Below are 15,577 nucleotides of genomic sequence, written 5' to 3' on the forward strand. Positions count from 1 at the left end.
TGAGCCATGAGAATTCCCTCGTCACTGATTCTTTTGTAATCATCCCTGTGCTTACAATCATGGAACTGACATTCCAGTGGGGGGGGGAAGAGTAAACAAATAAATATATAATGTAATATTCACCCCAAGTCAGAATAAATACAATGAAAAAATGAAGGTGGGTATGAGGAGAGTAGTGTGAGGTGCTATTTTAGATAGTGTAGTTAGGAAGACCGCCTTGAGGTGGACATCTGAAAAGAGATACAATGAAGGGAGAAAGTCATGAAAACAGAGTAGTGGGGAAAATTGTCCAGGCTCAGGGAACAGCAAATACAAATGCCCAAGACAGAAAAGCATGCTTCTTGTGCTCTCTGACAGCAAACCACCACTGTGGCTGAAGTGGAATGAACGAGAAAGCGAATGGAAGGGAAAATGTCTGAAAGATATCCAGAAGACCAAGGTGTGTAGCTCACGGTAAAAACTTTAGATTTCATTTGAAATGTAATGGGAATTCAATTCACTGGAAAATTTTAAGCAACCAACTGACTTGAACACTATTATGTATCAGTGATAGACTATAACGGTGTGGAAAAAATACGGATTCAGGGAGAACAGTTATGAATCTATGCAGTTCCTCATGTAAGAAATTATATGGGCTTTGAGAAAGACAAATACTGTATGATTTCACTTATATGTGGAATGTGATACACAATACAGTTGAACAGAAACAGAAACAGAATGATGAATACAGAGTGAAAAACAGGTGCCAGGGGAGAGGGATAGAGTAGAGATAGAAATAGGTGAGGGAGATTGAGTGGAACAAACTTAGTTTTAAAATAAATAGTCACAGGTATGTCCCATGTAGAGTGTAGGAATATAGTCAATAACTGTGTAATATCTTTGTGTGGTGACAGATGACAACTAGACTTATAATGATGATCATTTTGAATATATAAAAATATCAAAATACTATGTTGTGTACCAAGAACTAATACAGAGTGGCAGGTCAGTATATTTCAAAAACAAATAAATAAACAAACTCATAGAAAAAGATCAGATTTCTGGCTACCACAGATGGGAGGTGTGGGGAGGGGGAATTAGATGAAAGCAGTACAAACCTCCAATTATAAGGTAAATAAGTACTAGGGATGTAATGTATAATATGATAAAAATAATTAACCCTGTTTGTTGTATGTCATAAAATAAAATTGTTAAGAGAGTAAATCCTAAGAGTTTCCATCACTAAGAAAAAAACTTTTTTTCTATTTCTTTAATGTTTTATCTATATGAGATGATAGATATGCACTAAACTTACTATGGTAACCATTTCATGATGTATGTAGTCAAACATTAGTTGCACATTTTTTAAATTATATAGTGCTGAAGAGCTGTATCACAATAAAACTGGGGAAAAAAGAAATAATACTGGCTTAGACTCAGGTAGTTTAGGTGAAGGTAGTACTAAGTGGTCAGATTTATAATTTGCTTTGAAGATAGAACTTACAGGACTATCAACAGCATTGCATTTAGTGTATGAGAGAAAGAAGAGTTAAGAATGACCCCCCCCCCAAGGTTTCTGGTCTAAATGGTGGTATCATTTATTGAGATGAGACACACTAAAGGAACAAAATTGTGTAAGAAAAATCACAAGTTCAATTTTCAACATGGTACATTTGAAATACCTGGCAAATAATCAAGTATATATGCGGTAGGAAATTGGATATGCAACTCTGAAGCTCAAAGTAGAGGCTAGAGTTGAAAAAGATTTAGAAGTCATTGATTATGGGGATTTATTTGAAGCAATAGGATTGAATGAATCATTTGGGTAGTAAATTACAATGGCTAAAAAATTCTTCTATTCTTAAACTACTCCACAATCAACAAAAGCCACAAATTTTAAAGTTAATACCTAATTTAAGAGGAATAGTTTTTAGACCAAATATAAGTTGTTATATGATACCTCAGTTTAATGCATGAACTCCAGAACTAATTTTACATCACTCAGTACATTTCTTTAGCAGATAAAGAAACCCGCTAATCACATAACCATTTTATCTTTTTTAAGGCTTGAGTTTTTACATATTATACAACAACTGTATGGCTTAAGAATGTTCAACTTGGAGTTCCCGTCGTGCCTCAGTGGTTAACAAATCTAACTAGGAACCATGAGGTTGTGGGTTTGATCCCTGGCCTAGCTCGGTGGGTTAAAGGATCTGGCGTTGCCGTGAGCTGTGGTGTAGGTCACAGATGTGGCTTGGATGCCTCGTTGCTGTGGCTCTGGTGTAGGTCAGCAGCTACAGCTCCGATTAGATCCCTAGCCTGGGAACCTCCATATGCCGAGGGTGCAGCCCTAGAAAAAAACAAAAGACAAAAAGACAAAAAGACAAAAAAAAAAAAGAATGTTCAACTTGATATGATACCTGTAAAATGAGTTTCTCAAATGACACAAACTCAAAAAAACGTCCTGAGTTCCACTTTTCTTTCAATCAAACTTGTAATTATGACTTGGAAAAAAGAGTTTACCCATAGCAAATGCATTCAGATACATAAACCCATGCTTTTCTATGCGAGCAATGCTGCCCCCCTAGGAAATGTACCTGAGGAGTTGCTTGTCCCAGGGATTTGCAAATTGCTAGCAGCATTTAATGGGAGGGGAATTTAGGAATGCTAAATGTCTAGCAATACAAGGATCAGTCTGGCAAATAAAGAACTCTTCCACATTCTACAAAACTTTTGAAAGGCCAGTGGGATATTCCTGCACTTCTAAGACTTATCATTCTAAAGTCAAACTAATTTTTATAAACTAAAAGTATTCTTTTGTACCATTTAAAATCTCTGAAATTTACAAGGATCCAAGTATCATGTAAACTGAAAGAACACTTTACCTTTTTTGAAACTTTACAAAGATTTTTTTATTTGTTTTTGAAAACACAGTGATATCAGTGCTGCTCATTGTGTTTAAGTCAGTAATCAGCAGCTCAAAATTTATCTGTGTATTCAATTCTATGAATATATGTGTATATACCTTTCCAGTTCTTATTGTAACAAGTTAAATAAAATAAAAATTATTGACATATGAGCTGAATGTTGTCTTGCTTCTCTTAACCCCATATTTATTCACTAAAAGTAACTGCACTATAAACAATTATATGCCAACAAGTTTGACAATGTAGAAGGAATGGACCTTCTTGATTCAAAACTGAATCAAGAAGAAATAGATAATTTGAACAGATCAATCACTAGCAGTGAAATAGAATCTGTTACCAAAAAAAAAAAAAAAAAATTCCTACAAACAAAAGGCCAGGACCAGATGTCTTCACAGGTGAATTCTACTGAACATACCAACATACAAATCACCTATCAATTTTACCAAACATACAGAATTTATTACAATCCTTCTCAAACTCCTCCAAAAGACTAAAGAAAAGGGAACAAAGACATTCTATGAAACCACCATCACCCTGATAATAAAACCATACAATGATACCACCAAAAAAAGAAAGTTACAGGCCAATATCTTTGATGACTATAGATGCAGAAATCCTCAACAAAATAGTAGCAAACCAAATACAAAAATACATAAAAGAGATCATTCACCACAACCAAGTGGGATTCATCCCAAATTCATAAGGATGGTTCAATATAATCAATAATATATACCACATCATCAAAAGAAAAGACACAAATTACACCTCAATAGATGCAGAAAAAGTATTTGATAAAATTCAACATCCATTCATGGTAAAAACTCTTATGAAAGTGGATATAGAGGGAACATATCTCAACACAATAAAACTATTTATGACAAACATACAACCAATATAATACTTGGCAGTGAAAAGCTGAAAGCCTTCCTGATAAAATCTGGAACAAGACAAGGATAACCATGCTCACCACTTCTATTCAACATAGTATGGGAAGTCTGAGCCACAGCAATCAGACATGGAAAAGAAATAAAAGGTATCCAAATTGAAAAGGAAGAGGTAACAATGTCACTATACACAGATGATATGATACTATATATAGAAAACCCCATTAGAAAAACTATTAGAACTGATAAGTAAATTCAGCAAAGTAGCAGGATACAAGATTAACATAAAGAAGTTGATTGCATTTCTTTACAATGAAATATCAGAGAGGGAATGTAAAAAAAAAAAAATCCCTTTAAAAAATCACATCCAAAAAAATTAAAATCCTTAGGAATAAACCTGACCAAGGAGGTGAAAGACTTGTATGTTGAGAACTACAAAACATTAATAAAGGAAACCGAAGATGATTCAAAGAAATGGAAAGATATCTCATGCTCTTAGATTGGGAGAATTAATATTGTTAAAATGGCCATATTAACCAAAGCATTTTAGAGATTTAATTCCATCCCCATCAAATTGCTTGTGACATTCTTCACAGAATTACAAAAAAATCCTAAAATATATATGGAATCATAAAAGACCCAGAATTGCCAAAGCAATCCTGAGGGGGAAAAACAACAACAACAACAACAACAACAAAAAGCAGGAGGCATAACTTTCCCAGACTTCAGATAATATTACAAAGCAACAGTAATTAAAAGTGTGGTATTGGTACAAAAACAGACATATGGATCAGTGGACACAATAAAGAGCCTAGAAGTAAACCTAGACAGCCACAGTCAATTAATCTTTGACAAAGGAGATAAGAATATACAATGGAAAAAAGACAGTCTCTTCAGCAAATGGTGCTGGGAAAATAGGAAAATCCAATCAAAAATGGGCAGAAGACCTAAAGAGACATTTCTCCAAAGAACAGACGGCCAACAGGCCCATGAAAAGATGTTCAGCATCGCATCTAATTATTAGAGAAATGCAAATCAAAACTACCATGAAGCGTCACCTCACACTGGTCAGAGTGGCCATCACTAAAAAGTCTACAAATAAATGCTGGAGAGGGTGTGGAGAAAAGGGAATCTTCTTCACTATCGGTAGAAATTTAAGTTGGTACAGCCACTGTGGAAAACAGTATTGAGGTTCCTCAAAAAACTAAAAATAGAGTTGCCGTATGATCCAGCAATTCCACCCTTTTGGGCATATATCCAGACTAAACTATAATTCAGGGAGTTCCCAATGTGCCTTAGCAGTAACGAACTCAACTAGCATCCATGAAGATGCAGGTTCTGGCCTCACTCAATGGGTTAAGGAGCCAGCGTTGCTGTGAGCTGCGGTGTAGGTCACAGACATAGCCTGGATGTGGCATTGCTGTGGCTACGGCCAAGGCCAGCAGCTGTAGTTCCAATTCAACCCCTAATCTGGGAACTTCCATATGCCACAGGTGCAGCCCTAAAAAGCAAAAAACAAAAACTATAATTCAAAAAGATACATGCACCCCTATATTTGTAGCAGCACTATTCACAATAGCCGAGACATGGAAACAACCTAAATGTCCACTCACAGATGAATGGATAAAGAAGATGTGGTACATATATACAATGGAATATTATGCATCAATCAGAAAGAATGAAATAATGTTGTTTGCAGCAACATGGAATGGATGGATTTATAAATTATCATACTAAGTAAAATAAGTCAAAAAGAGAAAAACAAATACCATATGACATCATTTATATGTGAAATCTAAAATATGAAACAAATGAACATATCTACAAAACAGAAACAGACTCAGAGACATAGAACAGACTTCTGGTTGCCAAAGCAGAAGGAAGGTTGGGGAAGATGGATTGGGAGTTTGAGGTTAGCAGGTGCAAATACTATCGACAGAGTGGATAAACAACAAGGTCCTACTATATAGCATAGGGAACTATATCAACACCCGGTGATAAACCATAATGGAAAAGAATATAAAAAAGAATGTATACATATTTATGACTGAATCACTTTGCTGTATACTAGAAACTAACACAAAACGGTAAATCAACTCTGTCAATAAATAAATAAATAAAATTACTTTCCATTTAAAAAAAGGTAAGTGAAAATATATGGCACTTTATGTCTTCTGGGCATACCTGAACACTTACAAAGTAAAATATATATTACTGTAAATTATTTTTATTTCTTCTAAATATTACATTAATTATTTTCAAACATGTTACATGCCTAGATGATACTAAGCTATGAAATTCATCTTAGTAGAGTAAAGGGGATTTAAATATGTTATAAAAGAGGGTGTTGGAGTTCCTATTGTGGCTCAGTGGTTAACAAATCTGACTAGGAACCATGAGGTTGTGTGTTCAATCCCTGGCCTCACTCAGTGGGTTAAGGATCTGGAGTTACCATGAGCTGTGGTGTAGGTTGCAGACGCGGCTCAGATCCTATGTTGCTGTGGCTGTGGTGTAGGCTGGCAGCTATAGCTCCAATTAGACCCTTAGCCTGGGAAACTCCATATGCTGCAGGAGCGGCCTTAAAAAAAGACAAAAGAAAAAAAAAAAAAAGAGGGTGTTGAGTCTGCTAAGGTTGAGATTTGGGATGATTGCAGTACCAGTATAAAAGGGTTGATTTCCTCTTAAGAGCAAGCTTACAGTTGGACTAAAATATATCAGGAAAAGAAATTGGCTATTAAAAAAAAAAAATCCCAAGTGGTTACTACTAGTATAACAAGATTGCTGCTGATTTTTTCATATCATTTTTTAATCTAAGATAGTGCTATATTCTTTTATTATTTCGATAGTTTGTTGATAGTGCTATATTCTTTTATTATTTCGATAGTTTGTTGACTCTCTTCAATCTTCTATGAAGATAATCACATTGTCTACAAATGAGGATCATTTTATTTCTTGTCTTCAATTCTTATATTTCATTTCTTTTATTTATTTTATTGCATTTGCTAGAGGCTTCAGTACAACACTGAATAGAAATCATATTAATACTCCTTGTCCTTTTCCTGACTTTAAAGAAGTGCTTCTAGAGGATTTATTAGTATAACATTGGTAGTAGTTTGAGGTTTTTTTGTAATTAACTTTCTAAAAGTTAAGAAAATTCCCTTATTTCCAGCAAAATACCTTCAGTAAAAGTTTTAAAATTAATAAACAATGACTTTAGTTCAAATTCAAATTTGACGTAATGATATTATAGCTTTATTCCTATAATCTGTTAATGTTGTAAATTATATTTATATTATTCCAGATATATGAACATTTCTCACATTTCTGTGATGAACTTTATTTGGTAATGATTTAGCTTGTTTTAAGTACACTGGTTATTCAATTTGTTAATATCTTGTGTAGTAATTTTATATCCATGTTCATTTTTTAAAAAATTTTATTGAAGGATAGTTTAGAGTTGTGTTAATTTCTGTTATACAGCAAAGATACTCAGTTATATGTATTTTTGTATACTTTTTATTATGGTTTATTACAAGGTATTGAATATATTCCTCTGACCTATACATCAGGACCTTGTTTTTATCCATTCTATATATACTAATTTCATCTGCTAATCCCAAACTCCCAATCCTTCCTCCTCTACCCCTTTTCCCATTGGCAACCACAAGTCTGTTCTCTTTATCTATGAATCTGTTTCTGTTCTCCAGATATGTTCATTCATATCTTTTTTTTTTCCTTTCTTTTTACAGCTGCACCTGTGGCATATGGAAGATCCTGGGCCAGGGGTCGAATCGGATCTTCAGCTGTGGCCTATGCCACAGCCATGGCAACATTAGATCTGAGCCACATCTGCAACCTATGCCATGGCTTGCAGCTGGATCCTTAATCCACTGAGCCAGGCCAGGGACTGAACCCCATCCTTACAGAGGCAATGCCAGGTCTTTAACCTGCAGAGCCATGATGGGAGCTCCTGTATCATATTTTAGATGCTACATATAAGTGATATCAAATGGTATTTCTCTTTCTGTCTTACTTTGCTTAGTTGCATTCATGTCACTAAGTGGAATTGGTCTATAATGCTTTTCTGTCTTGTCCTTGTTCAGTTTTGATATTGAGATTATCCTATAATTATAAAAAGAATTGAGTTGCTTCTTCTACTTTTCTATTTTCTCGAACAGTTTGCAGAAGATAAGAATTACTTGTAAACTGCAACATTTGGAATGGATGGGCAATGAACTTCTACAGCACAGGGAACTATATGTGATTGGATCACTTTGGTATAAAACAGAAATTGAAGAAACACTATAAATCAACTATAATTTTAAAAAGGAATTATTTTTCCCTTGAAGAGTCGTTAAAATTCATCTTAAAATTATCTTCAGTTTTCTAGCATCTTGAGGATGTAGAGATAGGGTAAAGGAGGAAGAAACGTTGTTATTGGTTTCTTCAGACTTTCCATTTTTTTGATTCAGATTTGGTAAATTATACTTTTTTTCTAAAACACCATCCATTTTTATTTACTGACATAAAATTTTTGTAAAGTTTTCATAATTAAAAAAATATTATAACTTAACCACTTTTTCATTCCTAGTATTTTTGTGCTGTTTTCTTTCTTTCTTTTCTTTTTTTTTTTTTTTTTTTCATCAGCCCTGGTTAAAGATTGGTCTTCTTTATCAGTTTTCCAAGAAATAACTTTTAGCTTTGCTGATCCTCTAATTTTTTTGTTATCTATTACACTAATTTTATTAATTTTGTTTTGTTTTTTGCTTTTTAGGGCCACATCCATGGCATATGGAAGTTCTAGGGTCGAATTGGAACCAGCCTATGCCACGCCACAGCAACTCAGGATCTGACCTACACCACAGCTCACAGCAATGCTGGAGCCCCAACCCAATGAGCGAGGCTAGGAATCAAACCATCATCCTCATGGATACTAGTTGGGTTCGTTTCCGCTGCGCCACAACAGGAACACCACACTAATTTCAATTCTAATCTATACCACTTTCTTTCACTGTTTTAAGATGTTATTGTTCTTCTAATTTCTCAAGGTGACACTTTCACTCATTTCTCTTTTTTTTTGCCTTTTTTTTTAAGGGCTGTACCAGCGGCATATGGAGATTCCCAGGTTAGGGGTCCATGTGGCCTATGCCACAGCCACAGCAACATCAGAATCCAAGTCACATCTGCAATCTACACCACAGCTCACAGCAACTCCAGATCCTTAACATACTGAGGAGGCCAGGGATTGAACCCGCAACCTTAAGGTCCCTAGTTGGATTCGTTTTGTTGCACTAGGATGGGAACTCTCACTCATTTAATTATTTTCAATTTTTTTTAAAAAAAGAATATTTTGAGGCTGTAAATCTCCCTATAAGTAACAACTTGTCTATACCCCAAAACTGCTGAGATATTTTTGATATTGCATAATTATAAATATTTTCTAATTTCACTGTAATTTCCCTTTAACATGTAAGTCACTAGGTACGTGCTCTGAAGTTTCTAAGTGTGCATTTTCAACTTTTTTCTTATTTATATTCTCACTGTATTGTCATATGATATGATCAATAAAATATGAATTCTTTTGAATGTTATTTCTCTGTCCTAGTTGAAAGTAACTTCTGTAAATGTCACATATATATTCTCAAAAGAATGCCTGCTTTTCAGACTGTGATAGTCTACATATTTATTATTAGAACAGGCATGTTAATTGTGTTCTTCAAAGATTTTATAACTTTAATAAATTTTGTCTGCTTGATTACAGATGCATTAATCTACCAGTATGATAGACTTTTCAATTTTTCCTACTTCTGTCAATTTTTGTGTTACGTATACACACACACATATGTAACTACATATTTTAATATATTTTACATCCATTGCAAAGGTATATTTTATGGGCAGACAAATTCATAGCTGTTTATCCTCCTGGTAAATTGAACCCTTATCATTATTTGGCCATTCAAGAAATCAGATGCTACAATTTCACCTCTCAAGTTAGGAATAATAACACTAAAGACATAAATAACTGGAAGTTCAAAAGCCCTTTCCTGGTCCTTAATTAACTCACAGTTTTACACTCTCTACAACCTATCATTGGCTCCTTCCTTATTCAGTTATATCATTTGGCTAGAACAAGTCAGTCTTTCCTAGCTATTTACCTTATCATTATTAATTAACACAGGGATGTTAGTTTTAAACATACAGAAAGTACTATTCTTCCCCAGAAAGTATCAACCTACATGTCCATTAAAAATAATTTACTCAGGAGTTCCCGTCATGGCGCAGCAGGAATGAATTCAACTACGAACCATGAGGTTGTAGGTTCGATTCCTGACCTCGTTCAGTTGGTTAAGGATCCGGTGTTGCCATAAGCTGTGGTGTAGGTTGCAGATACAGCTCGGATCATATGTTGCTAAGGCTGTGGTGTAGGCCGGCAACTGCAGCTCTGATTATACCCCTAGCCTGGGAACCTCCATATGCTGTGAATGAAGCCCTAAAAAGGCAAAAAAAAAAATTAAGAAAATAAAATAAAATTTCAAAAGAAGAGTTTACTGAGCATCTGCTATATATCAGGAACTGTGCCAGTTGCTAGAATTCGATGATAAGCAAAAATAAACAAGATCACTGTTCTTCTGGAGCTTATACTTTAGACGTGAGAAAATCATAAAAATATAAATTTATAAATGATAATTGATATAAAGAATATATAGTTCTGAAGATCTCCAACAACAGGGATTTGATCTTGTCAGAAAGGCTTTCTTGGTAAAGTAAACCTTGAACTGTAATCTAAAGGAAAACAAGTTAACTACATAAAAAGAAGAAAATGTTTCTGGCTGAAGGGACAGTACATGAAGAGCCTCTGAGTCAGGTGAAAGTATTGAGTATGGTGACAAAGAGAAGACAAATGTTGCTAGAACAGAAAGAGCAAGAGTATTACCTTAAAAATATTGTGTTTCTATCCTTAAAAGATATTATACGCTATTGAAAAGTTTAAAGTAGGAGAGACAAATTATATTTGAATTATGAAAGTATGGATGCAATGTACTTAGTGGATCAAAAATGAGTTTGAGTAGATAAGGGGTGAACCTGATAGGAAATCATTGCATAGTTAAAGTAATAAATAACGGTTAGGTTTCACTAGTGTGATAGTGGTGGAGTTGTAGAGAAGTAGATGAATCTGAGAATAAGGAGGTAAAATAAACAAGACTTGGCGAAGGATTGACTGTACTATAAAGAGGGAGAGGAAGTCAATCCTAGAATAAAATCAGGCTCCTGTTTTGCATAGTTAGGTAAATTCTGACTTTCGTTAGGCACACAGTTAGCCAAATATTATAAATTTATTTTTGATAAAGTGAATTTGAAATGCCATTGAATATGAGATGATATTGGACTTATGTCTCTGGAGCTCAGAGGTTTAGGTCAGAGATACAAATTTATAAGTTATCTGTACATAAGAACTGACTGCAGAAAAATATGGAGGGAAGCATATGGAATAAGTAAAAAGGACCTAGAATTAAGCCTTGAAGAACTCCAGCTCTAGAGACTGTGTGAAATATTATAAACCAGAAAAGAAGAGACAGAAAAGCATCTAGAAAGACGAGAAAAACCAGAAAGGCATTCTGTCACAGAGGCGAAAGAAAATGAATAATTCAATAAGAAGGTAATGGTGAAGACTGTCAGATGAATAAAAGAAGTCTTTCTCTTGATCCAAATTTTAAAGCATGATCAGTATGGATCCACTGTGAATTCTTACTTTTCCGATTACTCATGCTTATGTATACTTACTTAAAGTATTCATCATAAGGCCATTGTCATAATATTTATTTCGACTGGCATCAATCTCAGGAGTCCTGCACTGTGGCATGGCAGACATGGTAGGATGTTCCGAGATATAATTCCCTGGATCAGGAGAGGATCTACACTCTTCGGCTTCTGAATCACTGGAACTATCCTCACTACTTGAAGATGATGAACTTTTGGAATCCGATGAACTATCGCAACTACTCATCTGGTCCATTAGACTAGCTTCTGCCTTCAGTTCTGAAAATAAAATAGAAGTCAATAGGTTAAATCAATAACATTAACTATAAGTATTAAATAAATATAATAAAATTTGAATGTGTTTGTTTCTAATAAACCGTTGATGAGGAATAAGTAAGACTAAACATATATTTACATTTAAAAAGCTTCTTTCCTACTCAAAATGAAAAGGAAAATCCCTCTTTCTACTCTCTCCTCAAATTCCTTTAATACTACTCCCCAGGAATAATCACTCCTAACACTTTCTTGTGACCATATATGTTTTCAAATTCTGCTTGGAAACTGGCATTTTAGATTTTGACACCCAATTCATCTATTATTAGAGCTCAAGTGTGCTCTTTGTTACCACCCAACCAAGAGTTTTTTGAAATGGCAGCTTTTCTAGCAAAAGTTGCATCTCTGGACTCAAACCTTTCTTTCCCAGCTCTTCTCTGGTAGTACTTCTTTCTCCCTGTCCAATTTATGGACAACATACACACATAGTCCACAGACTTCCCCACCAAAATAAAAGAAAAAATCTCCTCTACCATCAAGCCAAGCCACATTCAATGTTAGGATTGTGAAAAGTATGACATAGGCAATATCTAAATTTGAACACTACATTTACTTATACCTTTATATTTAAATACACACGTAATTCAAATAAAATATAAAAGAGAATGTGAACATTTTAAATTGTAAAAATTAAAATCTATTTTGATAGAAACCATCCTCTAATTTTATCATTCCTCAATACATGTAATGCAACACTATATACACAGACAAATTTTATCACCTTTATTGAAGTATAATTGGCAAAAATTTTTCATATACTAAATGTATATAACTTAGTGTTTTGATGTACATATACACTGTAAAATGATTACCATAATCAAGTTACTTAACACATAACCTCACATTAGTTACCATTGTGTGTGTGTGTGTGTGTGTGTGTGTGTGTGTGTGTGTTTTTGGTGGGAACATGTGTCCAAGTTAGCCTGATGTTGCTGGATACACCTTTGAATATGGGGTAAGAATGAACCTATCTGAAATGCCTTCTGTAGCTAACTTGGGGGTCGAGACATGTTGGGCCTGAACTGCCATCTTCTGGGAGGGAGAGATTGTAAGATGCCCTGACCATACTGTTCCCCTAGTCCTTCCTGGGGTCCCTAACCAATTACCTTCCTCTTTCGAACTTTAAGGGTTCTCCCTTGGTTGTCTCTGTGTTATTTCCAAGTTTTATAGTTTTATGTAGTTGGGAGAAGCATAAATAGATAAGTCTATGCCATCTTGTCCCACAATACATTTTAAGAGGTTGAATTTATACAGAGTATCTTATCTACCAAAACAAAGCAAAATTAAAAATTTCATAAATTGAACCTAGATAATTTCCAAGTATTTGCACACTTCTAAAAAACCCATGGTTCAAAGAAGAAATCAAAAAGATTTTAGAAAATACTTCTAAAGGAATGAAAATGAAAACACAATTTATCCAAATCTGTGGAATACAACTAAAGTAGAAAAAAAATAACGTATTGGGGAAATAAAAAAAGTACAGTCTAAAGAGAAATTTAAAAACTTAAGTGATTATATTGGGGAAAAGAGAAGATCTCAATTAAATGAGCTAAGCTGTACCTTAAGAAGATAGAGAAGGAAGAGCAAATTAAAACTTAAGTAGAAGGAAAAAAATATAGTAAAAGCCAAAAACAAGACAACAGAAAAAATAGTGAAAATAAATGAAACCAAAAGCTGATTGTCTGAAATAAATACTGTTTATAAAACTCAACCAGGTTCATCAAGAAAAAAAGATACTAGACATAAATTATTAATATCAGAAGTGAAAGAGGTGACAACACTACAGATCCTACAACATTAAATGAATAGGAAAGAACACTGTGAACTACTTTATGACCATAAACGCAATAAATTAGATGAAATGGATCAATTCTTTGAAAGCATAAACTGCTCAAGTTAGCTCAAGAACAAACAGAAAACCTAGATACCCCTAAATCATCTTAAAAAAACTGAGTTGCAGTTACAACACTCCCATATCCCACACATAAATCTCCAGTCACAAATGACTTCACTAGTGAATTCTATCAGTCATTTAAGGAAGAAATTATACCAGTTTGATACAAATTCTTCTGCATAATTAAAAAAGAAAAAACACTTCCCAACTCATTCCTTAGGGCCAGAATTACTTATATAAAACACAACAAAGACATTACCAAAAAAAAGCAAACAAATTAATATTCTTATAAACAAAGATGCAAAAATTTTAAACAAAATTTTAGTAACTCTAATTTAATAATATATAATAGCAGTTTTCAACCAGGTATGAATTTGTCATCCAGGGAGAAATCTGGCCATGTCTGGAGACATCTTTGGTTACCACAGCTGGTGGCAAGTGGTGAAGCCAGAGATACTGGTAAACATCCTACAACACACAAAGACAACCCAGGGCAAAGAATCATCCAACTCTAAATTCCAATGTTGCTGAGGCTGAGAAATGTTAATATATTAAAAGGACAATGCATCATGACTAAGTGGGGTTTTCCAAGGATAACAAACTTTCAAAAATCAATCAATATAATGCACCATATTAAAAACTAAAAAATAAAAGCCATCTCAAAATAGCAGAAATTTCAACAGAGTGATTCTTCACAAAAACTCTCAGCAAAATATAAATAGAATTTAACCTGATAAAGGACATCTTGGAGGAGTTCCCAATGTGATGCAGCAGAAATGAATCCAACTAGTATCCAGGAGGATGTGGGTTTGATCCCTGGCCTCGCTCAGTGGCTAGGACCCTGTGTTGCTTATTTGCTCTTCTGAAAATAAATTCATTTGTATCCTTTTATTCCACATATAAGTGATATCACATGACATAAGGCTGTGGTGTAGGCTGCCAGCTATAGCTCTGATTTGACCCCTAACCTAGGAACTTTCATATGTGACAGGTGCAGCCCTAAAAAGACAAAAAAAAAAAAAAAGAGAGAGAGAGAATATATAAAGAATTCCTAAAACTCTAATAAGAAAATAAATAATTCAATGTTTAAATGGGCAAAAGATTTGAATAGACATTGTGCCTGAAGAAAATATTGTGATGGCAAATAAGGACATGAAAAGATATTCAACATCATTAGTCATTAGGGAAATATAGATTGAAACCACAATGAAATACCACCCTATACACCTTACTAAAACTGCTTCAAGCACTGACAAAGATATAGAGGAACTAGATCTCTCATATACTCTGGTAGGGATGTAAAATAGTATAACCCCTTTGGACAACAGTTTGGCAGTTGCAAAAAAAGTTAAATATACATGCACCATATGATCTAGCTATTTCACTTTTATGTATTTACTAAAGAAAGAAGAAAATATTTGTTTTTTCAAAGACTTGTATGTGATGTTCATAGCAACTTTATTTGTAAAAGCCCCAAACTGGAAACAACCCAAAGGTCTGCCTCTGGGTTGAGCAGATAAACAAATAGTTGTATATCCTTAAAGTAAATTACTACTCAGCAGTAAAAAGGAATGAACTACTGATACATGCTTCAATAATGAATGAGTCTTCCTGTTCTGCAAATAGATTTGTATCCTTTTATTCCACATATAAGATGTTTTTATTTTTCTGTGTTACTTAATTCATTTCATATGACAATCTCTAGGTCCATCCATGCTGCTGCAAATGGCATTATTTCATTCTTTTTATGGCTAAGTAATATTCCATTCTGTACATATGTACCATATCTTCTTTATCCT

At 34.1% G+C, this 15,577-nt stretch overlaps 1 protein-coding gene across 3 annotated transcripts in view; it reads right to left on the reverse strand.

The window, feature by feature from the left end:
• Window positions 1–15,577, reverse strand: part of EAF2 (ELL associated factor 2) — a 47,528-nt gene that overhangs the window by 6,628 nt on the left and 25,323 nt on the right. For all 3 annotated transcript variants that reach the window (XM_047791174.1, XM_047791192.1, XM_047791183.1), the window contains exon 5: window positions 11,576–11,830. In XM_047791174.1, coding sequence (XP_047647130.1) covers window positions 11,576–11,830 — 255 coding nt within the window. The remainder of the gene's footprint in view (window positions 1–11,575; window positions 11,831–15,577) is intronic.

The sequence above is a fragment of the Phacochoerus africanus genome, chromosome 1, assembly GCF_016906955.1.
Source record: "Phacochoerus africanus isolate WHEZ1 chromosome 1, ROS_Pafr_v1, whole genome shotgun sequence".
Classification (NCBI taxonomy): domain Eukaryota; kingdom Metazoa; phylum Chordata; class Mammalia; order Artiodactyla; family Suidae; genus Phacochoerus; species Phacochoerus africanus.